Consider the following 27,990-nt stretch of genomic DNA (forward strand, 5'->3'; position numbering starts at 1 on the left):
TCACTCCAAGCTGCACAGGGGAAAAGGAATTTGCCCAGGATCCCAGGCCACAGCCAGGGCTGTGTCAGTTTTGGCACCACCACATCAGATCTCCAGCCCCACACTCCCACAGCACAGAATTATTATTTCTCATTTTTTTCCCTTCAAGCCCAGCTCCCAACCCCCTTTTGCTTCTTCCCTGCTGCCTCCAGGACAGCACCCCCAGGAGCTGCACTTTGCCTTCCTCTGGAAAGGACAATTTCACTTTTCTTTTTACAAACCGAGCTGTGCTGCAGGGCTGGTATATTTTTCTGCTCTGTTGTGAGGTGTGCTGCAGCGTGGGCAGGTGGCAGCGAGCTGCAGCCCTCCTGACACATCCCCACGAGCAGAGAGCCCCACCATTGGCACAGCAAACACCACGGCAGCAGCAGCTCCGCTCCAGGACAGATGGTTATCTAAATCTAGCTTTGTATGGATTTACAGGGTGTTAGTTACATCACCTACACACTGAAAGGGCCCAGGGACAAAGTCAAGGAGAGGTGGAAGGCCCAGGATTATGTACTGCTACAAAGGGGTGGAGCCAAGAGCAACAGCCAATCACCTGAATGTGGGCGGGAAAAGGATTACAGTGACCAATAGGAAAACAGAAGGGTAAATGGACCAATGAGGGTTCAAAGAACAAAGAAACTGCTAGAACTGTGACCATATATGGTCAATGGGGTTGGACAGCCAATGGGCCAGCAGGGGGCGTGGCTCTGGGGTTGATTGACAGCCTGTCCCAGGGTCCATGGCAGAGGTTGAGGTCCCTGAGCAGGCCCTCAGTGCAGCATTGCTCCTGTGGGATGCAGAGCCCCGTTCAGCTCCTGCCCGGAAAGGACTGGAAACGTGCCTTGGTGGATTGAGTGGTTTCAATCCGTGCTCCCAAAATCCTCAGGAATCCCCAGGATGAGCAGAGGCAGGGCCTGGAAGGGCTTTGCTCCAGCCACAGGGTCAGAGATGCTCCATCCCCATGATCTTGGACAGCTCACAGCTCTACAAAACAAACCCAAAATTCACCTACTCATGTTTTTGGGAGCAGAATTAGACCAGAGATGTATAATTTTTTTTTTTTTCCTGTCTTCACAAAGTTTTAATTTAAACCAACTCTTGTATATTCACATCAGTCTCAGCAGGGTCTAAAGGGAAATTTCTCACTGGGCAGAAGAAAAAGTGGAGGAAAAATGCTCCTGGAAGACAGGTATCTTTACAAATGACAGAATATTTATTACCAATACTTTTAAAAAAAGATTACATCTGCTAGATCACTGATAAATATCATTTACACCGGGGAGAAAACTACAGAAGCTTTATTTTTTTGTTATTTTATTTTTCTTGGTTTTGTGGATTTTTTTTAAGGTTTTTGTTGTTTTATTTTTTTTTTACATAGAAGTAACCATATCAAACTAAGAAAGGAACACAGCTTGAAATACTGACAATATTTCTCTGGTCAACAACCCTGACTTTTACACAAGTGGAATCCTGATTATGAGTTACTGAATAAATATATTTAGAAGGTCTAAAAGTTAACTGTATTATTTTGTAAGCAAAAGAGACAAGTTACAGGCAAATTCAAGCTATCAGGAGAGAAAAAAAAATACCACTGCAGCGCATTGAAAGTTGAAAATTGTATAGAAAATTCCATTGCCTTTTCCAGCGTTATCCCGTCTGAACTTACAAAATTCCCCGTAGTAACAAACAGTCCTTCTCTTGAGAAGAATTATTCCAGTGTGGATATTGTCGTTTTCTGGTGTGACTCTGTTCTGCCTCCAGGCGTCTGGGAGGAGTTTCTAAGGAAAGGCAAAATTCCAGCAGAGATCTCTGGGAGATTCCCACATGGATAACCTGGAGCTGGGGCAGCCCCGCTCCTGCTCCAGGCCAGGTTCCCAAGCGTTGTCTGGAGAGTGGAGTTACCAAGGATGAGCAGTTGTGTCCCCAAGAACGAGCCCAGAGCAGCTTTCTGATTTCCTTGGAATTAATCCCCAAACAGGAGGAATTTCCTTGGAATGATATCTCCAAAGGGTTGAGCTGGGCGTGCACCCCACATGAGGCCAGTGGCCATCCCGTTGTGTCACCACACGTCACAGCTCTGCAGGATCTTCATTTCCCCACCCAATCTGATGCTAATTATGATCAAGACAAAGCAATTTCACAGCCCCTCCTCGCTGCACAATGCTGGAATATTGGCTACATGTCCTGTAGTCCACAACCAAAAATCCAAGTGGTTTTCCCAAATTCTGCTCTTCTGAGTGTTTTGAGTTTGTCCTGCTCAGAGCTCTGGATGAAACGTGTGAGAGAAGCCCTGGGTTCAACACAGGAGTCGCTGGATCTGCCAGTGAAGCTCAGCCTGTTACAATCCGGGTCTGGAGCAGCTGTGCCCTGTAAAACTGTACAGTCAACTCCAGCCAATTTGCCAGGAGCAACTTGGAACTCTCCGTCGTAAAAGGAAAAAATCCCAAACAATATTTTCGTGATAATGTCGTCCATAGCATTTTATAGCAGAGGAAAAAAATTAATATCTACATCATATGTTAACTTTAAAAAATTCTATAAAACACTAAATATATAATAAAAAATATGCATATAAGGACATATGTAAACTGCTTTGGTAACATCGTATTACAGATGTTTTCAGTGCATTGCAGAGTTTCCAAGGAAACTTCAGACAAAGCTATATTTGCTTTGAGGAAGTACTGTATAATGCCATTCCTAAAGAAGCATAAACATTTTTTTTTTCCAGTAGTAAGATGTACTCAAACCACAATATTACTTAGTACTGGGTGTCTCCAAAACAACTAGCTAAATGTTGCTTATATTATAAAGAAGAAGTCCTCGATGTCATTGTTGTCATAAACTGGAGCGGGCTGTGAGGGAGATCATGATTGTGCTGAGGGCTGACAGGGTGCAGGCGCTGGAGGTCGACGAGCCCGAGCCTCTGGCGTAGGCATCTGAGAGGGGAGAGGGGAAAAGGAGCCAGAGGTGAGCACAGAACAATCCCCGAGCTCTTCCTTCACCCACCTCCCCCAAGGTTTGAATTCCCTTTCCTGGGATAAAGCACAGCCCCCTCCTCCTCTTTGTGGTCACCTCCCCAACTGAATTTTTGGTTTCTTTTCAATTCCTGCCCCTGTTGTGTTGAGGCTGCTCTCGCAGTTCTGTTATTTCACACGCTGCCTGCTTACCATTATTTGGTATTTTTTCACGATTGCACCATATTCCAGCTGTTCCTTGTGCCTCCCATCCTGCAGGAGCCGTGTACCTGCTCTGTGACCCCTGATCAGGAGCCAAATGGGAGCTGGTGTGTTCCAGCTCCCCTTCCCTCTCCTGTGCTGCTGATTAAATTCCTCTGCATGGTTTACACAGCCATGCTGGGGAGAACTCTGCTCTCACCCAGGTCTTTTTTACATTGCTGTGATTTTAATGCCATATTCCTGCATTGCAGAGGCTCCTGATTTAATGCAGCTTATAAAGCGGGACATTATTAATGGAAGATGGGACACAGAGATTTTGCAAAAGCCATGTTGTGTAATAAAATACTCCTTGTGTTTGTTCTTCTACACCACCTCATTTCCCTAAATAAATATTTATGCATCCAGCACACAATGGGATATGGCTGTACAGCAGCCTTATAGATTTAGAAGCCTTTGCATGCTGTATTTGGTTATGAGTGAATTGCAGTGAAACAAAACATTTAACGCACGGAACTGAGAGGGGAAAGCGTCTGGAAACCTTAAATGCAAACAGAACTACTTAGGATGGTGTTTCTTGTGGCTGAATCTTATATTTGGGATGCAATCAGAATGAGGGAGTGCACTATCTGCTGGTGGGGCCCTGTGGCCCAGAGCCCATTCCCCCATCCTTACTGGATATCTTTGGGATTCGGATCTGCTCGCTGCTGCTGCCGTCGCCGCCGTCGCTGAAGGGCTTGATCTCGATGATGTAATCCTCATCAAAGGGCAGGGACAGCTCCACTGAGGTTTTATTTGTTTCTATGACAGACGTGCTGCTCTCCCTGTTCCACCTGTACAGAACCTGCGGCCGAGGGAGAGACAACAGGAGGCAGAAAGGGCAGAGCTGCCCGCTGTGCTCAGAGCTGCCCACCTCGGGGTGTCCAGAGGTGCTGCTGCTCTTTTCCTGCTCCTCATGCTCAGGAGGGGTCTGGTGACACAGGGGACACGTGGGATTTGCTGGGGACACCAGCACAGAGGTGGCAGGGGGTGACACTGGCAGGAGGATGATGCTGATCAGCAGCACTCAACACAGCACCGATACCTGAGGGAGCCCCTCAGAGAAACCCTTGCCTTGGTCATGCTAAAATAAACTCTTATAGAAGTAAAAACTTCTTTATAGAGGTCAGAAACTCCTTATTCTGCTGCTTCTGGAAACTGAGTTGGGATATTTGATACAGTGCCACCAATGGTTTCCCAGAATAAATGACTTTTGTGAACGACCTTCTGAGCTGTGGGAGTTGTACTAATTTATATCATAAATTGTGTCGTAAAATACAAGATTTCTAGGCAAAAAGAAGAAAAATAGGCGATGTTTTGCTATGATTCAGGAAATAAATCCATGTGGTTGGGCTACCCTTACAGTAAGTTAAAGGAGAATGTTTTAGAAACTCTCTAGATGCTTTTCCAGGGTGATGAGTCTCTCTCTCCCTCTTTCAACCAACTCCTTAATTTGCATTTCAAACCTAAAATATGTAGTGAAAAGCTGGTCCAGATTGCTGAGGTTCATCTGAGGTTTGGACTAAAAACTCTGAGGAATTACTTATTTTTGATGAAGACATTTAAAAGTTGGTGCAGGGATTGAGGGAGCTGGCACAGGCTCACCAAGCTGCTGGCATTCCAAGCTGGGAATAAAACATGGAGCATGGCCAGGTCCTTCACTGGCTCAGGCTCTGGTGGGAAATGTTTGCACAACTCCAACCCCAGGGCAACGTCTTTTTGGGCTAAATGAAACCCTTGTGGAAGGTGGTGGAGCTGAATTCTTCCCAAGGTTTCTCCCTAGTTAAATTATGTCCTATTAAAACTGCTTCTAATGAGGATTCTCTTTCTTTTCCTCTTGGCTCGGCTTTCTGAAGGAAATGGGAGCTATTAAAAAAGCATTTTATTTATCTGCAATTAAGGAGCCAACTACAGCTGTGGGGAAGCTTCCATAGAAGGCAGGAGAGAAGTTCTGCAGGTGGGAGCTGCAGGAAAAACGTGCTCACATTGACTGGCATGGCTCTGACTATAGAGGAATGCCCCAGATCTGACCTGGGAAATCATGAATGCACCATGGGAATACTCACTTTGTAGCCTCTCACTTCTGACTCGTTGTCCAAGGCTTTCACCTGGTCCCAGTTCAGGATGATCTTGGAGTCGGATGAATTCCACACGATGTTCCCGGGGGGCTGACTGGGTGCTGCACCAAAAACCAGACAGCTCCACGTTACTGAGGAGAATCCATTCCCAGCTGGATCCCCTCCAGTGCCAGCGGGGCTTCAGCAGCACAGCTGAGCCTGCCAGAGCCCGTCCCTGTGGAGAGCTGAGCTGCTCCACTGATCTGTGTCCTCAAGGAGGTGTGACACGACACGGGGCTTTACATGAGAAAGGGATTCAGTCAGTCGCTCAACATGCCTGAGACCAGAGGAAAAAAGCCCTCTTGAACACTGAGATAAATATTTAATTTGCCTGCACAGCTGTGATTTCGGTTTTGCATGCTCTGCTTACTTAACACCGGGAAGAACCTCACGAAAAAAACGAAATAAAAAGGCTGAGCCTGGTAAATCTGCACAAAAGCCTGGCAAGGAGAAGTCTGACGGCTCCTTGAGGCTCAAGAGAGCTGGGAAATGAGAGAGGGGAGCAGCGGCTGGACCCCGCCAGGGCATCCATCCCTGCCAGCACTCACGCGGCTTTTTGGTGGTGACGTTGACAGCGGCGCTGGAGGGGCCGGTGCCAGCCGTGTTGTAGGCCCTGACTGCCAGGTGGTAGAGGGCATTGCCCCTCAGGTTGCTGACTTTGGTGGATGTTTGGTTCCCCACCGTGCGGATCCTTTTGGCGTTTTCCTCCTTCTCGTCGTGCCGCCAGCAGCGCACCTGGGGGCAGAGCAGGGCTGAGGCTGTGGCAGTGCCCCAGAGGGGCTGGCAGCACCCCCTTGTCCCTGTCACCAGCCCAGATGTGCTCCCAGGGACAGCTGCTGCTCCCTGCCACCCTCCCTGGCCCTGCTGGGCACCAGCCCGGCTGCAGAGCTCCCTCCCCGAGCCTGGCCATGGCAGCACCTGCAGGGAGGGCTGCACTGCCAGCCAGATCCCGCTCAGAAAGGGGGAACTTCTAACCTTGTGAGAGAATGGTGGAACTTTTAACCATGTCAGAGAATGGTGGAATTTTTAACCTTGAGAGAGAATGGTGGAGTTTTTAACCTTGTGAAAAAATGGTGGAACTTGGAACCATGTGAAAGAATGGTGGAATTTTTAACCTTGTGAGAGAATGGTGGAACTTCTAACCTTGTGAGAGAAAGGTAGAATTTTTAACCTTGTGAAAGAATGGTGGAATTTTTAACCATGTCAGAGAATGGTGGAATTTTTAACCTTGTGAGAGAATGGTGGAACTTCTAACCTTGTGAGAGAAAGGTGGAATTTTTAACCGTTCAGAGATGTGGATTTACCATAGAGAATGGTGGAACTTCTAACCATGTAGAAAAAGGTGAATTTTTAACCTTGTGAAAGAATGGTGGAATTTTTAACCATTCAGAGAATGTGAATTTACCTTGTGAGAAGTGAACTTTAACCTTGTGAGAGAAAGGTGGAATTTTTAACCTTGAGACAGAATGCTGGAACTTTTAACCATATCAGAGAACCTTGAAGTTTTTAACCTCATGAGAGAAATCTCTGTGCACCAGAGGCAAAGAGAAGCAAATCCACTTCAGGAACACACCCATGGCAGGAGGAGCAGCACGAGGACATGGCTGTGTCCCCTCAAGGCTGGCTGCTAAAAGGATCCTGCATTGTTTCCCATACCTCATATCCCTGAAAGGATCCTGCATTGTTTCCCATACCTCATATCCCTGAATTCTTCCTTTGTGCTGGCTCTCCCACGGGGGAGCCCAGGAGACTTCGACGTCTGAGGCAGAAATGCTTCTGGCCAAAACAGTGGTTGGGGCTCTCGTTGGCTCTGGGCAGATAAAAATAGAAGTGAGACTTTTCAATTCTATGTTCAATTAGTCCCAAACATCAGGGGATTTATTTTCCTCATTGCACAAGGAGGGAAGCAAACAAATGTCCACGTTTCAAACCGATGGCCTGTCAGGCTGTGCTCCCTCAGAAATAATAAGATGTCATTACCAAACTCAACCCAGGATACCGTGTACTGTAATTAGGACAAGTGGGAACATTTTCTAATCAGTGGACATTAATTCATACTAAATCTCCACAGAATTCTTCCCAGATTACATATTACTTTTCCATTAATATCAAAAGATTTCATTATGATTAATGTTATTTTAATGACTATTGAAAAGAATTAATCACGGTTCGCCATTTATTATAAATCAGAGCAAGGCTGAGGTATCAAAGGATGTGTCAAGGTGGAAACCAAACCCTTTCAGACCCTGTTACATACAAGTAAAGATATTATTAAAGAAAGACTTCATAAAAATCGTGGTTTAGGCCTGGTTTAGGGAGAGAAGGTGAGGAGGGCTCATCTCTACCTTCCTCTGCCGAGTAGACGACGGTGACGGGGCTGAAGGAGCCTTCGCCCTTGTTGTTGTAGACGCCCACCTTGACCTCGTAGGGCGAGAAGGGCGGCAGGCTCTCGTTGCGGAACACGTAGCGCGCGGCGTCGGGCGAGGCCACCACCGTCTGCATCCAGCTGACCGTGCCCAGCGGCCGGAACGCCACCACGTAGCCAAAGCCACCCCCGTTCTGCAGCTCCTCGGGCACTGTCTGTGGGCAGGGATGGGCTTCAGCACACACTGACCTGCCCTGGGGCACCCGCCGATCCCTCTGGGTCCCCTTTGTTCCTAGGCTGGGCTTGGGGATCTCAGAGGTCTTTTCCAAACTAGTTAGTTCTGGGATTCTGGGATTTGTGGGATTCTGGGATTCAGTAATTCTGGGATTGTGCGATTCTGTGAATTTAGGATTCTGTAATTCTGGGATTGTGCGATTCTATAATGCTGGGATTCTGTTATTCTGGGATTCAGTAATTCTGGGATTCTGGGATTTAGTGATTCTGTGATTCTGTGAATCTGGGATTCTGTAATTCTGGGATTCTGGGATTTGGTCATTCTGTGATTGTGTGATTCTGTGAATCTGGGATTCTGTAATTCTGGGACTCTGTAATTCTGGGATTCTGTCATTCTGGGGTTTAGTAATTCTGTGATTCTGGGATTCTGGCATTCTGTAATTCTGGTATTCTGTGATTCTGATTCTGGGATGGTCATCTGTGATTCTGTGATTCTGTGAATCTGGGATTCTGGCATTCTGTAATTCTGGGATTCTGTGATTCAGTAATTCTGTGATTCTGGGGTTTAGTAATTCTGGGATTCTGGCATTCTGTAATTCTGGTATTCTGTGATTCAGTAATTCTGTGATTCTGGGGTTTAGTAATTCTGTGATTCTGGGATTTAGTAATTCTGTACACAGCAGCAGAGATGGAGGTGCAGGAGGTCCTACATCACATCCAACCTGAACTCACCCCATCCTGCCTGCACCAGAGCCTTTCTGCTCCATGAAACAGGAAGCAGCACCTCCAAAAGACACTTTTCCTAGAGATAATTTCCCTTCCCTCCCTGCCTGGATGGGGCCTCCATTGCTGATGTAATTTTAGGCTTTCTGGAGAGGCTGAGGTTTGCTGGGGTGAAGCAAGGACACAGTTCCTGCTCTCCCAACACACGTGCAGCTGCTCTCACACCTTTGGGATCACACCTGAAGCCCCAAAGAACACACCCTGGACACAATGACACTTCCTACTCTGAGGCTTGCAGCCCCCAAAAAGCTGCACTAAACCCAAAGGTTCCAGTATTAAAACAATCCATAATTATGGGCCACCCTCCCTGCATGTCCATGGAGCTTCAGCAGGGGTTACTGCTGGTGACTGCATCCTACTCTGTGTTGGAAAGCTCACATAAAGAAAAGGCCTCTGGACATTTAAAAGAGTAAAACCACTCTTCTATCAAAACACAAATGATATTTTGTGCAAATTACAACTCAAACCAACGGCTGATGTTCTGGCCATGTGTGTTTTTGAAACATATTGCAGTATCTTTAGGAGACACGGCGTAACTAATTAGTCCAACAGAGGAGGAAATTTAGCACATTGAGCTGTGTGGTGAGGACAAAAACCCATTTATAGGTTTTTAATAACCTCAGAAATATCTCTGGCGATTCATTCTGCCAGCTTGGTCAGAAATAGTGCTAAATGGAAGCGTTAGCATGTCTAGTGGAGTTCATTATTAGGAGAAATATGCCAGCTGCATCGCATCACAACACGACAATATGAGCAGACAAATGACTAAAGTTCTAACCCTGTCTGCCTTTAGGAATATTAAACATTTCTCTTCTCTGCATCTCCCCTCACTGGCTGCCATCAGCAGCAATGAAAGCCAGCATGCCTTGTGCTGGCTCTGAGCTGTTTGCTGCCTTATATCCCAGGGAGGAGGAGGAGGAGGAAGCTGGGAGCCAGCACAGCAAAATTCCCCAAATTTCCCACCAGATCAGGATGTTCCAAGCCTGTTTTATCTCTGTTTTATCTCCTGGCCATCCACATTTTGCCTTGTGGATGTGCTGGGAGTCAGGGGAGCTGAGCTGGTGGCAAATCCTGCTCCCCACTTCCCTGGGGCTGGGGGCAGCCCATCCTTTAGCTCCCTCTGACCAGCTGGGCTGTTTTTATCACACAGTCTGGGCTTTTTTTGCTGCCAACCCTTTGAAATCCCCAGAAAGCTCAGGGGGGCTGGGGTGAGACTCACCTCCCAGGTAATGACCAGCTCAGACTTGCTGCCTCCACCTCCACTGACATTGGCTGGGGTCACCTCAGGGACTGCAGAAAGATAAATGCAGAAGATGGATGTGACAGCTTTGGAACCCAAAACCCACATGGAGATGGAGCAGAGCTGTGCAGCAGCAGGACACTGCTGGGGCCAGGAACTGTTAAAATGACTAATTTGCCATGGCAAACAGCACATTAAAAGTATGTCAACAATAGTGCATTAAAAGTATGTCAATTAACTTGTGTATTCAGTCTCTAATTGTTCAGTTTAAACATTTGTCCTCCATTAAAAAAGGTCTTTTATTTATTTTCCTGTTTCAAATTCGGTTCTTCTGCGGAACAGAGGAGCCACCTGCCAGGGCTTCCCCACTGTTGGGGAAGATGAAACGGGAAAGCCTTATAAATACGATTGCCTGGCAAAAGATTTTGAGAATATAGAAACTATAAGTGAGATTGAAATGAAAGCAAGCTTTGAGATCCCTCAGTTACTGAATGACTGGAAAACAATGGTGTGGCTGGCTGAAGGTGATTCCCTTTTGATGGAACAACACCCTCTGCTTGCAGACAGGCCCAAGGGTCAGAGCAGACCCTGCCAGCTTGGCAGAAGGGGCCCAAAGAGGAGTTTTTAGGGTTTAAAATGTAACACAGTTTGGTGATGTAATGATTCTTTTAGGCTGTATGTAAATGCTGTAGGATTTGTATCTTGTACTAGACTGGTTAGTGAGAATCAGAATATTCAACACAGAAGATTTATTGTATTGTAATGGGAAACTTGACCTCTTACTCTCTTACCCTCCCTCTCTCTCTCATCCTCTGTACCACTCTCATTACTTCTCTTTATTGCTGTGAGCTGTGGCTGCAGCTCCCAGCAGGGCCCTGCACTTGGCCCTTTGCAATAAACCCCAAATTCCACGACCTGGCTGCAGAGATCTCTCATCTCCATCCATCCCCACCTTCCTAGCCCCGACGCTCCCACACCCACAACCAGGGGATCTCCTGGCATTTATTGCACAAAGATTTCACCCTCAGCCCCCGTGCCCAGCCCCACTCACGAGCCTCCTCAGTCCTCCTCTTCTCCGAGGGGCTGCTGGGCTCCCCGATGCCGATGAGGTTGGCAGCCACCACCCTGAACTCGTACTCCACCCAGGGGTTCAGCCCCACCACCGTGGCCGTGAACGTCCTGCCGTCGATCACCTCTGGAACTGGGGTGCAAGGACATTAAATATTAAAATACTGCTGGGAGAAAGCACAGGGGAATCTTATTTCCCTACAGGTGAGGGCTTAACATAAGTAGCAGAAAAGATTGGTAAATTTTCTCTCATCTTTCTAGCATTTTGCCAACTGCATAGAAGTGAACTCGTACTCCACTCAGGGGTTCAGTCCCACCACTGTGGCCGTGAACGTCCTGCCGTCGATCACCTCTGGAACTGGGGTGCAAGGACATTAATATTAAAATATCGCTGGGAAAAAGGATGGGGAAAACCCATTTCCTTAGAGGTGAGGGCTTTGCATAAGTAGCAAAAAGGATTGATGAATTTTCTCTCATCTTTCTAACATTTTGCCAACTGCAAAGAAGTGAACTTGTACTCCACCCAGGGGTTCAGCCCCACCACTGTGGCTGTGAATGTCCTGCCATCAATGATTTTTGGAACTGGGGTGCAAGGACATTAAACATTAAAATACCGCTGGGAGAAAGCACAGGAGAATTTCATTTCCTTGCAGGTCTTAACGTAAGTAGTACTTGGTAAATTTTCTCTCATCTTTCTAACATTTTGCCAACTGCAAAGAAGTGAACTCGTACTCCACCCAGGGGTTCAGCCCCACCACCGTGGCCGTGAACGTCCTGCCATCGATCACCTCTGGAACTGGGGTGCAAGGACATTAATATTAAAATATTGCTGGGAAAAAGCATGGGGAAATCCCATTTCCTTAGAGGTGAGGGCTTAACATAAGTAGCAAAAAGGATTGATGAATTTTCTCTCATCTTTCTAACATTTTGCCAACTGCAAAGAAGTGAACTCGTACTCCACCCAGGGGTTCAGCCCCACCACTGTGGCTGTGAATGTCCTGCCATCAATGATTTTTGGAACTGGGGTGCAAGGAAATCAAATATAAATATTAAAATACTGCTGGGAAAAAGCACAGGGGAATCTCATTTCCTTAGAGGTGAGGGCTTAATGTAAGTATCAAGAAATACTTGGTAAATTTTCTCTCATCTTTCTAGCATTTTGCCAACTGCAAAGAAGTGAAAGAGGCAGGATTAAGCCCCTCTGCTTTTAGTGCAGAAATTCCTGCAATTAAAGAGTTTCTCCAAAATTGCCACAGTTTGGAAACAAAGTGTCATGACAACAGGTTTGGAGGGTCTGTATTTTTCTCTTTTTGAAACGCACTGTTGTCTCTGTTTAATGGTTACTGGAACAAAATTAACCTGTGACGGAATGAGCAATCACATCATGGGATTTTTCCCTCTATCAGGAAAATAATTCTCCTTAAAGACAAGCTGGATGACACTGTCTGTCCCTGAGGGATGTCTTGATAGACCACAATTACTGTTGTATATCTCCAGCATGGCAACAAGAGATAGGAATTCATTCTGTTTTCCCTTAAACATTCATGAGAAAAATGGGTGAGTAATGGCACTGACTGCACCCTAAATCTTTGGGTTGCCAAACCTGAAACTACTTAATAAGAGCAGTGCTCTGCAGCCAGGGAAATTGCTTTTCACAGCAGGGGCCAGAGCTGGCCAAAGCAGCCCTGGGTGGGTGCTGAGGAGTTACATACAGGTAAAAATATTATAAAAGAAAGGGCTTGTAAATCAGCTTTATTACTTCTGCTGAGCTAATAGCTAGCCTGATAAGTTCCTGTGAGAAACCTGGCAGCTTTCATAAAAATAGAATCCTGAAACACTGAAAATCTACTTATTCCCTTAAGAAAAAAATTATAAGAATGAAAATCAGTTTACATAACAATCTATTCTTATGAAAGAATAGAAACAATTGAAATAGAAAGAAACAAAAAATTAGAAAAAAAATAGAAATAGAAAGAATCCATTCTTATGAAATTTACACCAATAAAAATTAAAAGTCTATCCTGTGAGAATCTGTGAAACAAAAAAAGATAAACTATCTAAAAAGAGAAAAGTTTGATAAACATCTACCCTAACCATTACCAACCAATAAATTGAATTTGCAGAGATCATTAGCCAATCAGACTCAAACACAACACCTAATATGAACAAAACAAATAAAAATCCAGCTATCCTCTGTTATGTTGTTGGGAGGGTCCCCAGGATGAGGTGAGAAATGAGAATCTGATTCCAAGTTCTCAGATTTGGAGAATCTCAGATCTCAGAAGGCTGATACATTATCATATCGTATATCATATATCATATCATATCATATATAAAACTATACTAAAGAAATAGAAAGGATACATCATAAGGCTAGACAAGAAGAATAATACAAACCCGTGGCAGAGTCCAACACAGCTGGACTGGGATTGATCATTAAATTAAAACAATTCACATGGAATCAATCAAAAATGCACCTGTTGGTCAGCAACCTCCACACCACATTCCAAAGCAATCAGATAATTATTGTGTTCTTTATAATTATTGTTATAATGATTTTTATATTAATATTGCTATAATTATTGTTTATAATAATTGTTATAATTAATAACTATTGTTTACATTTCTTTTCTGAGGCTTCTCAGGAGAAAAATCCTGGCGAAGGGATTTTTGAGGAAATACCAGGGTGACAATCCTGCTCCCTCAAGCAGCAGCGTGCTGTCACTCCCTGCAGCCCCTGGGGTGCTTGTGTTCCCCCAGGTGTGTCCCCCAGGTGTGTGTCCCCAGGTGTGTCCCCCCAGGTGTGTCCCTCAGGTGTGTGTCCCCCCAGGTGTGTGTCCCCCAGGTGTCTCCCCCCAGGTGTCTCCCCCCAGGTGTGTGTCTCCCTCAGGTGTGTGCCCCCAGGTGTGTCCCCAGGTGTGTCCCCCAGGTGTGTCTCCCCCCAGGTGTGTCCCCCCAGGTGTGTCCCTCAAGTGTGTCCCTCAGGTGTGTGTCCCTCAGGTGTGTCCCCCCAGGTGTGTCCCTCAGGTGTGTCTCCCTCAGGTGTGTCCCTCAGGTGTGTGTCTCCCCAGGTGTCTCCCCCAGGTGTGTCCCTCAGGTGTGTCCCCCCAGGTGTGTCCCCCCAGGTGTGTCCCCCCAGGTGTGTCCCCCCAGGTGTGTCCCCCCAGGTGTGTGTCCCCCCAGGTGTGTGTCCCCTCAGGTGTGTGTCCCCAGGTGTGTCCCCCCAGGTGTGTCCCTCAGGTGTGTCCCCCCAGGTGTGTCCCCCCAGGTGTGTTCCCCCCAGTGTGTGTCCCTCAGGTGTGTGTCCCCCTAGGTGTGTGTCCCTCAGGGGTGTCCCTCAGGGGTGTGTCCCTCAGGTGTGTGTCCCCAGCTGTGTCCCTCAAGTGTGTCCCTCAAGTGTGTTCCCCCAGGTGTGTGTCCCTCAGGTGTCTCCCTTAGGTGTGTCCCCCAAGTGTGTCCCTCAGGTGTGTCTCTCCAGGTGTGTCCCTCAGGTGTGTCTCCCCAGGTGTGTGTCCCCAGGTGTGTCCCTCAAAGTGTGTCCTCAGGTGTGTGTCCCTCAGGTGTGTGTCCCTCAGGTGTGTCCCTCAGGTGTGTCCCCCAGGTGTGTCCCCCCAGGTGTGTGTCCCCCAGGTGTGTCCCCCCCAGGTGTGTCTCCCCCAGGTGTGTCCCTCAGGTGTGTGTCCCTCAGGTGTGTGTCCCCCCAGGTGTGTGTCCCCAGGTGTGTGTCCCCCCAGGTGTGTCTCCCCAGGTGTGTCCCTCAGGTGTGTGTCCCCCCAGGTGTGTCCCCTCAGGTGTGTCCCCAGGTGTCTCCCTCAGGTGTCCCCCCAGGTGTGTCCTCCCAGGTGTGTCCCCCCAGGTGTCTCCCTCAGGTGTTCCCCAGGTGTCTCCCCCCAGGTGTCTTCCCCCGCTGTGTCCCCCCAGGTGTGTCCCTCAGGTGTGTCCCTCAGGTGTGTCCCCCCAGGTGTCTCCCTCAGGTGTGTCCCCCCAGGTGTGTCTCCCTCAGGTGTGTCCCCTCAGGTGTGTCCCCCCAGGTGTGACCCCTCAGGTGTGTCCCTCAGGTGTCCCCCCAGGTGTGTCCCTGAGGTGTGTCCCCCCAGGTGTGTGTCCCCCAGGTGTGTCCCCCCAGGTGTCTCCCCAGGTGTGTCCCCCCAGGTGTGTCCCCCCAGGTGTGTCCCCAGGTGTGTCCCCCAGGCTGCCTTACCCGTGCTCACTGCCTGCCAGCCCACCGAGAAGGGCGTGCGCGCCTGCACCACGTACATGGTGATGGGGCTGTGGTTGTCTGCCCCCGGCCTCCAGGACAGCTGGGCCGTGCTGTCTGTCACCTCCTCGATGGTCACGGCCTCGGGGGGGCCCGGGGGACCTGGGGGAGCAGGAGAATCCGTGACAGGAGGAGGAAGAGCCGGGTTCACCTTCCCGAGGGACTGGGGGGCAAGCGCTGGGTTCACGGTCCCCTCCAGTCTCAGAATCTCTGCTGGTCACAGTGACCCTGAGATATGTACAAGCTTTTTTTTTCCCAGCCTGGCTGTCAAAGAAGGAGTCAGGATTTTTCTGTTCTCATTCTTAAGGTTGTTAATTGTTTTTTATCTATCACATTCTTTCTCTGACCCGCTGAGGTCTGTCTGGCAGGTCAGGTTCAGGCACTCTGCCTGCCCTCATGGTGCTATCTTTTTATACTCAAAACTATGTGTACATTATTTACCATAACTTCCCAATACCTATCACCTATGTTAGACAGTGAGTTTCTACTCTAAACCAATCTAAAAGGGCCAACATCACCCAGAACATGGAGGCTAGGAAGAAGAAAGAAGGACAAGGCACGCCCAAATCCATCCATCCCATGCCCCCATTCTAAAAACCTCAAAAATCTCTTTTTCACCCTGTGACAAACTAACTATTATTCTACTTAAATCCTACGACACCACCAACAACAGCAGCAAAATTCAAATACCTCTTACAATCAGGTCTGCAGCAGCTGAGAGCTTGTCCACACTTGTTTGCACCATGCAGACGTATTTCCCTGCGTGCTTCAGCTGGATGCTCCTGATCATCAAATCACCAGCTGAGTCCTGCTGATAAAGGAGGGAAAAGTGGTTACAATCACTCTTTAATGAGCCCTAAACATCATTACCACATGAAGGACACTGTGACTAATGGGTTTACTTTATGCTGGCTGATGAAAACATCAGCAGTACAAGCCATGGCCTGTTGAAAGGATGGGAGCCTGTCTGGAAGGTGGGAGAGGGAAAATCCCTAAAATTCTGGCTCCTCCAAGGAGCAGGGCTGGGGCTGTTCAGCACTTTCCCCATCAAAACAACGTGACAGTGCAGGACAGGTTCACTCTGATTGCTCCTTTTTCTCTCTGGATTTCCAATTTTTACCCTCTCTGCCATCCCAGGGCCCAGGTTGTGTCTCCATCCCTCCTGCAAGGGAAGCCCAGCCCAAATTTCCAAATCTGGAGAAAGCAGCAGTAGTTTCATGGCTTTGTGTCCCAGCCAGCAATTTGATTGCCCAGCACTTTTGTGCTGAAGATCACGAGAGCAGCGCTCTCTGAGGAAATCTTGCATCACACACCAGCAGTAATTTGTTTTCCAAACGCCAAGTGCAGGTCTGATTAACTGCTGAATACAACTAATTAGGTTTCTGGATGCAGTGGATGATGAGAACTTCTCTCAGTTTCTCTCCAGACACAAAGCATTTGATACATTGGAAATCTCAGGGAAACCTCATGGTTGTGGCCTTTGGGCTGAGGAATATTAATCAAGTTTGTAATTTTAGCTCTGTGGGCACAACAGGAGCAGTCACCCCAAAAAGCCATGGCTGCTGCTGTGAGCCCTGTGTATCAATCTGAGTTCATCTTTTAATGATTTTTCTTTTTAAGGGATAAGAGCAAGGCTTGGAAATTGTATTTCCTTTTCCTTTCAGCATTAAATTTCACTCCTGACAATGCAAACATGAACTGTCACCATGCCTGAGACCTGTTGCTCTCAAAACCTCCCTCAGAGCAACATGCAAAACCCTTCCCAGTTTTCTACCTCTGCTGAAAATTTTCCATTTTTTCCCTCCTTTTTCTTGCTGCCTTCATCCAATTCCTTCTGTTAGCAGCCTTTTCTGCATGAGCCACCTGGTCAGATTTGATACTTACCCCTCCAACCTTTTCAAAGTGGTCCCCATCTTTGTCAAAGTCTATCAGGTGCCCGTTGAAGGACCAGGTGAACGCGATGTCCAGGGAGTGGTCGTGGGACACCTGGCAGGGCAGGACAATGCTTTCTCCAACTGTGACATCCATGCTGAAAGGGGACACCATGACCCGCGTTGGATCTGCAAACAACAAAGAAAGGGGGGAAAAAAAGGGATTATTCTCGTTCTCCTGAGGAGCAGAGGCATTGCAGGGCTGAGAGAGATCCTAAGCAGTGATCCCTTAAATCAACAAGTGAATTATTCCATCTTTGGGTTTATCCTTCCTCTAATTATTGGATTAAAAATAATAAACTTATTAAACCTTCCAGAATCCCCTTCCAGCCACCATCCTGATGAAGAAGGAGGAAAGAAAAGAGTGCAGCAGATCTGAAAGGCTCGATTACAACTTTTTATCAGAGATTCTCCTACTTGAATCTTCTCACTTCAAAGAGTTGCTTCACACATACACTGCTCACCATGGTTATCAAAAAGCTGTTCTGTTGTTCCTAAATTAAATGCAAAATCAGCAAAACTGGAACAAAAAAGTTGTATTAAAACCAGGAGTTGTTAATCTGGCTGTACCTGGGAAGGCAGAGATCAGGCAGAGATTATTGCTGTTATATTCACTGAGAACTGGCCACGCTCTGAGGGATGGCTCCACATCTCACATCCTCTCCTTGGGCCCCCACAAAGAATAAAGGAAAATGCTGAGTGATACCAACAGAACCTCCCACAGCACAGAACCCAAACTTTGATGTGTGTCAGCAGGGGCATTTCAGGGTCTGAAGCAGAAGAGAGCATCCAAACCAGGACATTTCCAAAGGGAAGCCCCAGACCTGGATGTGTGACTGTGACATAGCAGGGTCCGTGTCACACACAGGCAGCAGCTCCACCCTGTTCAGGACTAACCCCCTTCTCCCAGCTGGGGCTCCACAGCTCCTCCAGCACTGCTTTAATTGTCTATTTTTCACCCCAGTGTGAGCAGGGCTGGCACAGAAAGATGAGCCATGGCACATTATGCAGACTGCAGCTCCTCGTCTGTGCCCGTGAATTCCCTCTGCCTCTAAAGTTAACATTGCTCTTCCATTTCTGTTGACAAAAATGCAGCAATTTTTTCCACAGGGCCTCAGAGGAAATGAGAAGGAGAAAAAATATTGCTTAACAATGAGACCAAAAGTCTGAAAATCATACAGAGATAGGTATTTTTGCGTATTCCAAAAATCTACTCTGCACAGCTGTCATGCTAAAATAATACCAGCATTATTCAATCTCTGGTACATGACACCAAAATCTCAACAACTTCTTCCTGAGCCTATTGCCCAACTGCTTAATTCTCTGCTAAAATAATAAAGATACAGCAGCACAGATATGGACTGGGCAGAACTGCTCGCGGAAATCCAGGGGATGCAAAGCTGTTCCTGGATTTTCAGCCTTATCAAAAGTCTGCAGGAGGTGGGGAGAAAGATTTTGTTGCTGTCTAGAGAGATTTCAGATCGAGTCCTCAGGGACTTGGCTGTGTTATCTTGGACAAGTTTAATTTGTCTGTATTTTGTGTTCACTTCTGACCAAGCAGAGGAGCTCTTAGAACAACTGGTATGACAATTAATTTATCAATGAATTAACACATGAAATATTTCTCAGGTGTTTATAAACATGAAAGGAATGAAGAATATAAAGGCTATAAATATATAGATATATAATATGTAGAATATATAATTTATATATAATTTTTACATTCATATATATAATGTATAATATATAATATATAATATATAATATATAATATATAATATATATATAATATATAATTGTAAAGAATTTTAGAATATAAAATAGATTCTAGAATAAAGAATTGTGGTATGTAATTTGTGTTCCAGAATTCTATACAATTACATTTATAGAATATATTAGATATAAATGTTATTAAATAGAATTAAATATTCTTTATGGAATATTTATATTCTAGGATATATTTAGAATATTATAGTTTTATATTTATATATAGTATTATATTTATATTATAGTATTATATTTTATATATAATATTAGAATATTTTAGGTTTATGTAGTTAGAACATTATAGGTTTATATAAACCTGCAATAGAGAGAACAGAATAGAAATATAAAAATATAGAAATATAATTCTAAGATTTATATAAATGATATCAAGAAATGTGTTTGCTGGAGGCCAGGGCAGCTCAGCACAGCTCCTGTAGGAACTGTGAGTGCCTGAAGCTTCCAAAACCACCTGCAGGTTTCAGGGAATCCTGGAATCATTCAGGTTGGAAAAGGTCATTTAAGGTCACCAAGTCCAAGCATTCCTCCCCACTGTCCCCTGTCCCACACGCACCCCTCAGTTAAATCCCTCTGGGCAGCTGCAGGAGCCTTTCCCTGCGGAATTCCTGCTGCCATCCCCCCTGAGCCCGGCCTGGAGCATCCCTGGGGTGGCACGGGCACAGCTGGATGTGACACTGGCAGGGACAGGCTGTAGGTGTCACTGAAGGCTCGGGAACAGCAGAGCTCCTTCCCTGCCTGCCTTCCCCAGCAGCGCTCTCAGAGGATGCTCTCTGTGGGACAGAGCTGACACTTCCCTGTTTTCTGTGGTTTTTCCAGAGGCTCCGAGCAGCCCGGCAGCTCCTGGGGGCTGGAGCAAACCCTGCTGGCCCCAGCCCAGCTCTGGGTGCACCAAGGTCACCCCAGCTCGTGTCACCTCCTTCAGTCCCACCTGAAATCCCGATTTTCCTGCCTCACCTCCCTCGGCTCCCCCAGCAGCGCCAGAACTCGGGGTCTGTCTGGCTGATTCGTGGATTTGCTGTATCCTACAAGAGATTTTAAACAAGTTTTCTTTCTTCTTTAGAAAAAGGGAGCTGAGCATCACTTCCTGTCTGTGGGAAGGCTGTGATTGCTTCTCTTCTGTCCTTTATCAGCTGCCCATCATCAGCCACGGGTGCATCTCCTGATCCTTTTGGGATGCATTTTGGGATGCTGGGATGGATTTTGGGATGCATTTCCAGCTGCATCCCCAGGCTGCAGCACCAAGGGTAAGGCCTGGGGGTCACAATCTGTGAGGGAACCACCCCAATGGATGGGGTATCCATGGGGAGGGAGGATTTGTTTAGGGAAAGCAGCTCTGCTTGTCACATCCATCTGCAGATCCGCAGGATGTGACACGGGCTGCTGTGGCAGCACACGAGTGACACACACCTCAGCAGGGGCTGACACTCACAGAGAATGCTTTTTTTTCCTTAAAAAATAGGTCAGAGCAGCTTTGGAATGAGGCCAGACGCGGTGTCAGCGATTGTGTGCCAGAACTGTCACAGCAGAATTCCCTCTGACCAGGGGGGTTTCCCAGGCCAGGTGGACTCAGAATCCCATTCCCAGTTTGGCTCAGCCCTGGGGATGGGTGAGGCACTCCAGGGGATGGATCCAGCCAGCCCTGCAGGTGAGAATATCCAATTACAGGTGAGGATATCCAATGGCAGGTGAGGATATCCAATGGCAGGTGAGGATATCCAGTTACAGGTAAGGATATCCAATGGCAGGTGAGGATATCCAATGGCAGGTGAGGATTAGATAAGCAAAAGAGGAGGAAGAGTGCCAAATGAAGAGGAAGGTTGCTGCAGTGTGAGCACAGCCTTGGAGTAACTGGGAATAAAATGACTTTTCCTCCTCACTTTCTGTCTCACCTTGAGCAAGTCATAAAAGTCCCTGCTGCCTTATTTGCCCAGCTTATAAAATAAAATGGATCAGGCCTTCATTAGAAACAGTTGCAGGTGAGGATATCCAAGTGCAGGTGAGGATATCCAGTTACAGGTGAGGATATCCAGTTTCAGGTGAGGATATCCAGTTTCAGGTGAGGATATCCAGTTTCAGGTGAGGATATCCAATACCAGGTGAGGATATCCAGTTTCAGGTGAGGATATCCAATACCAGGTGAGGACACCCAATGAGTGCTGAGCAGACAGTGGGACCTGCAGTGCCAGGAGGAGCACAGAGTGCCACACTCCAATAAAGGCTGAACTGGAACATGCTCAGGAGACGCAGCTCCTGTTGTTAAATTGGTGCAATTGAGCATTCAGAGGCAGATTAAACACAGAAGGGATAATGTCAGCATTTCCAAGGCTGGCTGCAGCTAATACCTAAATGCTTATTTAGACATCTAGCCCAGCACACAGGAGGAGGTCAAAGGAGAAGGAACAGAAGGGAATACTTGGGTTTTCACATATTTATCCAGAACAAAAACCCTGAAGAAGTCAAAACTCCCCTCTACAGCCCCCAAATTAGTAGTTCTCTCAGGCTGTCTTACTTCTAAAGGAAATTTTCTAAAGACTTACTTTTCTCTTATTTCTTCCTGCCTTGCCTTCATTCCAGTTTGCACTTGAATGTTGTACAAGATCCTACAGAATCATGGCACAATTAAGGTTGTAAAAGGCTCCAAGATCATTAAACTGATCCCATTCCAAACTTCAGCCTGCTCTGAGGTCTGCAGCCTCTGTCCCTCTCCCATTCCCTCTTCTGCCTGAGCAGGGAAGGTCTGTTGGAAATACTCCTGACTGCTGATATTCCTTATGAGGACCTGGGCTGATAACCAACAAATTCCACTTTGATTAACCAGCTAATTACCTAATTCTCTCAGACTAGTGTTACAGTGTTAAAGATCCAGATATATTCTCCTTATCTGCATAAACCATTTCCTGTACAAGATTTTAAGATGTGTTTTTCTTGTAGATGAACTCTAACTTGAGCATTTGGGACTCATTTTCCTTTTTTTTTTTTGAACACCAGCACGTTCACCAATTCCATTTTGGCTTTTATCAGCAGGAGTTAATAAATGCATCTCAGATCAATGTCCTCTATTTGCAATGACATTTTACATTATTGTATTGATTCCAAGGCACATCATGTCTGGAGATAATAAAAATCAATCCTGGAGGATGTGGTTTCTATGAGCAACCAAAGAATCAAAGTCCAGTACATGAAAATACTCAAATTTGCTCTATTTTTTTTTTTCTTTCTGTTTGTGAATGAAATACTTATCCAGGACCATAAGGCCAAAAGCCTCTGAGACCTGACTGGTGAAACTTCTGGGAGCTTTGAGTGCTCTGTCATCAGAGAGGGGAAAGAGGGAAAGAATGCAGGAGAGAGGGAAATACACCTCTGAATTAAAGAGATTAAAACCCAGTGAATGACTGAACACAGAGAGGAATTAGCAGAGCAAATTACAGCTGAATGGACTGAGTACTTCATGGGGCATGGCCAAAATTGGGATGAAAAAGCAATGGGGAAAAGGTTAAGTATTTACAGTATTTGGCCTTTAAAATATCCCACCTGTGAGCTGTGCTGAGTCACACAGAAGCTTTCAGGAGCAGGCACTTGGCTTTTATGCCAATTTATCCCTTTTTCCCCTGCAATCAGCTATTACACACATTCTTAACAGAAGATTCTGCAGCATTTCCACCCTCTGGTGTGTACTGTGGCAGTTCAGCCTAATAAAATATAATCCTATTAAAAGCAGACACTATCAGTTCTGAAAAGGGACTTCAGGGCTGCGACTGAAGTCACTTAGCTCTGATTTTAGAAACATTTGTGATTAGTGATTAGAGCTTTCCATGCCATCAGGCAGCACAGATCTCTGCAGTGAGCCACGGCCCTGTGTTCGGCAGGGATTAGGGGAGGCAGGGATGGAACATCTGGAACATCTGGAAGATCTGACCTTTCCTGGGAGAGCACAGCCCCAATCCAGCAGCACACCGGCTGAGCTGGGCCTTGAGGACACGCTCAAATTGCTCTGCTGAAGGAGAATCCTTATCTTGTTTGGCTGAAATCCCCTCAGCAGTGTGGGGACATGGGATTATTTCAGTGGGAGCCTCAGCCCCTTTGTCAGGAATTTTCTGTGAGGACTGAAAGCTGTTGTAAGAGACTTTGGCTGTTTCTCCCTGTGATCTGTCCCTTCCTAGAGCAGCAGTTCCCTCCTCAGCTCCACTGAAGAGCTTCCCACAGATGGAAAACCCTCCAAGGCTGATGGCTGAGTGTCCCTGGCAGGATTGGGTGCCCCCAGTGCCCAGAAGGGATGGGCAGCACTCAGGGGGATTGCATTCTGCACACCCCACCTGCATTTCTGGGTTAAATAAAGGGTATTTAAATATGAAAACACATGAAGAATGGAACTGCACAGGGGGGATGCTGAGGAGGGGTGTGCCATTAGGGCAAATTCAAAGCCAAAACATCTGAAAATACACCCACTCCAGTGAGAGTGCAGGGAGGGAGGAGAGCCCCCAGCACTCCACTTCAACCTCCATTTTACCCAGTGCCATGCAATCTGATCAAATCAAGCTCTCTCCACACAATTGTCACCAAGCAAATCACACGTAATGGGCCCTGGAGATGACAATCAAATCTGTCACTCAGGGAAATTTGTTCTTGCTCTTTGCAGCAGGATGCAACAGAGCCTGATTAACACAGGAACCTCAAACATCCTCCTCCAGCTCTGCAGACTGAAATAAACCCCACTCCACCCCAGAGCTGCCTCCAGTGAGAGCTCTGTGTCTGACAAATGACCCAGGTGCTGGTGACAACCCTTGTGCATAACCTGGGGAATTCACGGTGTCACCTTTTGTGGGCCATCGATTGGACGAGCTGATGTCTGTCCCTTCAAGTGGGGAATAATCTACTGTCATTGCAGAAATGATGAGCACCTCCCAGAGAAGGTTAATCAGATACAGCAGAAATCACAGCTAATCTGAGATAAATTGCAGCTCACTCAGGGATCAGTCGCTGCTCTCCTGGTACCACAAACCAGGGGAATTGTGTAGATGTGATTCCATGGAGCCCAGGGACATGGTGCCCAACAACATTCTGCCCCTTGGAACAGCTCACCCTCTGGGGCTGGTTCTTTTATGGTGTTTTACAGGTTTTTATAGTGATGATCATAAATCAAACATTTCAGGAGGCAGCAGAGCAGCAGAGATACAACATCCAAGCACTCAAACTGCAGAATCACAGAGTGACTGCCACAGTTTTGCATTTTGAAGGCAGAAGTGTGAATTTTAGGCCTTTCCCACATGAATTCTGTGCCTGTTACCCGCCCTCCTCATCAGCACCAAGATGTTTGGAATTATCTGCCGTGCCAGAATAAATCCCAAATTAAGAGTCATTAGGAGCAGATGCCTCTTGAGCTGTCAAACTTAGGGAGCAGCCAGAAAATCCCTGGCTGGACTTTGCAGTGAGTGATCCCCAGCTTAACCATCCTTAATGTCACCCAGATCAAGGCTTGGCTGTGTCATCCCTGCCTGGGGATAAGCCAGGCTTGGTGTCCAGGACATTTATCAAGCCCAGGACATTCATCCTCCCACCTGCCATTGTGCAAAAGGAGCTGGGGGGAGCACCTAAAAACAGGACAAGATTTGCTATTTTTCTATTTTGTTTTCTTTTCACTATTCCCTTTTAACTTGTGGCAAATGCACAATATCAGAAAGTACCTACAAGTTAAAGTCAAACACTGCACAACAGCTGCAAACCTCAGGATGTTCCAAGGAGCTGGGCCAGGCACAGAGAGCAGAAGCAGGGATGATTTTAGCCCTGATCCCACAGGGGGTGATTTTAGCCCTGATTTTACCTTTTTGGGAATGTGTCCCAGCTCCCACAGCAGCCCCTCCAACACCACCCTGAACACTGGGACCTGGAGTCACAGCCAGATGGGAACAATTGAGCTCAACAATTCCATCAAAAAGAGGGTTAGATAAGCCAAAGAGGAGGAAGAGTGCCAGATGAAGAGGAAGGTTGCTCCAGTGTGGGCACAGCCTTAGAGTAATTTGGAATAAAATGAGTTTTCCTCCTCGCTTTCTGTCTGACCTTGAGCAAGTCATTAAAAGTCTCTGCTGCCTTATTTGCCCAGCCTATAAAATGGATCAGGCCTTCATTAGGAACTGTTTTGTCTCCCTGCACCACAGTGCACAGCAGATATTTTTATTTAAGATGAACTTTCCCTTGCTCACAGCAGCGTGAGCGAGCCTGACGCCCCAACACCCATTAGAGAACAAACCCCATGGCAGGGAGAGCAGAGCCAACCAAACAAACACTGAGACAGAACTCCCTGGGCCAAGCAGGTCTCATTTGTTTCCTGGTGCAGATGAGACTGGCTCAGGATGCCCTGTGCTCCCTCCTAAGGAAGTGACTCACTCTCATTAGTGGCACAGAGAGAAGACAAACCTCCCTTTTCTGGGGGCTGTGCTCCTGCTTTGCTGCCTGCTGCTGATGGCAGGGGCAGGGGGAGGCAGGATCACAGGTGAGATGAAAATAACAACCCCCAAGACCATTCCTCATTAGAACTGGCTCAGAATCCTCAGCGCCTCCTCTGCTGAATAAATCTTCCCCACAGAGCATCATTAAAAAGTGTCCCTGACATTTCTGCTGTTCTCTGGCATTTTGCCTCAAATTAGCCAGGAGTTTTTCTTATGTAAATAATTCCAGGGCCAGGACCAAGAGCCAGCCTGCAAAGGCACACACGGGGAGGTGGAGGAGCAGCAGCTCCACCTCTGCTCTCAGCCTGGCTCCAGTGCTGGGCTCAGCCATGGGCTGGGGTGTTCTCCCAGACACTTCCACTCGTGGCTCTCTGTCACATCTTTTATGCAAAATCCTTTCTTTAGGATTTTTTTCTCCTGAGAAGCTGAGAGGCCTCAGAAATGAAATGTAAACAATGGTTATCTGCTGCTGTGGAATGCAACAGGTGCATCTGGGATTGGTCTCATGGGGTTGTTTCTAATTAATGGCCAATCACAGTCAGCTGGCTCGGACTCTCTGGTCAGTCACTGACACTGGCTGGGGGCTCTGTACAAATCCCAAACAGGACAGGACTGCTGGAACTGCCTTGAGCTGTTGGATTTTCCAGCATCAGCCTCATTCCATGGGTATGGCAATGGGAAGATGCCAGCAGCTCACATCCCAGGCAGCAGACACAGAACTCAATGTCACAACTCACTTTATAAGGTTTTTGACCAATCCCACAAAGCAAAAGCCCATTGACAGTATTTATATCTGTATAGTATATATTCTATATTGACAGTAGCTCTATCCAACCAAAGCACAGGTACCTTTGGTTAAACAATGCTTGATTATTTCAAATGCAATACCTGCTTGTCAGCCTTAAAACACAACGCACACAGCTCCATTATTAAGCTTAGAACTTCCCAATATCTCACTAGATGAACTTTTCTGCAGCTTAGACAATTATTCTACACAAGCGTTGTTACACAGACCATGGTTCTATTTGTCCTTGCTTTTCTACAGTTTAAATACCTTTTCTGCTGACCAATCTCATGGCTGCTGCTTAGCTCCAATCACAGTTCTGCTGTCTCTGAGCCCTGCCTTTTGCAGCTTTACCAAAACCCTCTGATTTTGTAGATTCCCACAAGTCACAAGATTTTATTATCATTGTTTTCTATTCCTTTCAAGCCTGAGTTGGAAGGGATCACCTTCCACTATCCCACTTTGCTCCCAGCCCTGTCCAACTTGGCCTTTTGTCCAGCACAGTAATTTAAATTATTTCTTATAAAACAGCACATTTTTCATTCCCAGCCCATTCTTCTGTTTGAATGCTGAGGTGCTGCATTGCAGTTGAAATTGATTAAATACTGTAAATTCTGGCAAAAATAAAAAAACTGTAAAATGTAAATTCTGGTAAAATCAATCCAGTTCCAGGGATGGAACATCCACAGCCTTTCTGGGCACCCTGTGCCAGGCCCTCACTGCAGAATAATTTGTTAATTATGATTTATGTCCAATCACACCATAAACTCACTCACACACACTGCATTTACTCAGATTTAGATGTGATCTATGGCTTTGTTTAAACCACTCTGGGCTTTCATTTGTATTCAAAAACTGACAAATATTTTAACCTTTCTGAAATGCAGCGTGTTAAAATAAATTGAAGTGAGTTGATGAAAACTGTTAATTAACCTGCTTTTGTCTCATTAAGAGTCTGTGTTTAACCCACAGGTCACCTCTGCCAGCTGATGTGTGGATCTGATCTCCAGTGATGAGCCAAACCACCCAGTCTTGTGCTGGCCATGGAGAACTCCTGAACCTCCTGCTTTTTTGGGACAGCTCGGAAAAATTCCTAAAACAAAAGTGCTGAGCTTGTAAAGGCTTTATTCTTACCTTTTTTTAAAATTTTTCCTGTGGTGGGAGAGGCTGCAATAATGCTGGCCCTGCAATACATTGTGGGTTTAAGGTAAAAATACAGAACAAAAATACTGGGGTTTTTTTCCCTCTACAGGTTATTCAGACATAATGGTTGAACTTTTCTAAAAATATAATTTTTCCCACTTTATGTGCTGAATCAGGTGTATCTACAAGCATCAGCACTTGCTGCAGCGTTGATTCCATTATTTACCTGAGCAATTTTCAGTTGTAAGAGCCTTGATGTGCCTGAAGGCTGGCTGGGGTTGGACGGAGAAGAAGTGAGGAGAAAGGAGAAGGTGGTGAGAGGGAAGAATGTGACATTTCCCAGACCCAGAGGAAACATTTCCCAGAGCTGCACCCCCTCCATCCCAGGCACACAGTACCTGCAGAAGCTGCTCCGTGGGAATTGATCCATTTGAATTCCTGCTTTGGAAAATATCACTCCAATAAGGCTGGAGATTAGTCCAAAAGTGGCACCAGAGCAAGGCAGGAGATCTATGCTTTTTAATATCAAGCTCTTCACCAAGATGGCTTTTATCATGTTAATGGCTAAATCACACTGATTGTGAAGGAGCCAAAATGAGG

The 27,990-nt window shown here is 46.5% G+C and overlaps 1 protein-coding gene across 3 annotated transcripts in view; it reads right to left on the reverse strand.

Moving 5' to 3' along the window:
* Window positions 1-1,217: 1,217 nt before the first annotated feature.
* The window catches only part of LOC135453067 (contactin-4), a 267,949-nt gene continuing 241,176 nt past the window's right edge, over window positions 1,218-27,990 (reverse strand). For 2 of the 3 annotated variants that reach the window (XM_064723694.1, XM_064723695.1), the window contains exons 14-24: window positions 17,189-17,364; window positions 15,995-16,115; window positions 15,248-15,406; window positions 11,030-11,179; window positions 9,958-10,028; window positions 7,702-7,936; window positions 7,051-7,166; window positions 5,905-6,091; window positions 5,306-5,418; window positions 3,876-4,044; window positions 1,218-2,963 (exon numbers count right to left, since the gene is read on the reverse strand). In XM_064723694.1, the coding sequence (XP_064579764.1) occupies window positions 2,863-2,963; window positions 3,876-4,044; window positions 5,306-5,418; window positions 5,905-6,091; window positions 7,051-7,166; window positions 7,702-7,936; window positions 9,958-10,028; window positions 11,030-11,179; window positions 15,248-15,406; window positions 15,995-16,115; window positions 17,189-17,364 (1,598 nt within the window). In that variant the 3' untranslated portion in view covers window positions 1,218-2,862. The remainder of the gene's footprint in view (window positions 2,964-3,875; window positions 4,045-5,305; window positions 5,419-5,904; window positions 6,092-7,050; window positions 7,167-7,701; window positions 7,937-9,957; window positions 10,029-11,029; window positions 11,180-15,247; window positions 15,407-15,994; window positions 16,116-17,188; window positions 17,365-27,990) is intronic. The other variant, XM_064723696.1, reaches the window with a different exon arrangement.

The sequence above is a fragment of the Zonotrichia leucophrys genome, chromosome 12 (assembly GCF_028769735.1).
Source record: "Zonotrichia leucophrys gambelii isolate GWCS_2022_RI chromosome 12, RI_Zleu_2.0, whole genome shotgun sequence".
Lineage (NCBI taxonomy): Eukaryota > Metazoa > Chordata > Aves > Passeriformes > Passerellidae > Zonotrichia > Zonotrichia leucophrys.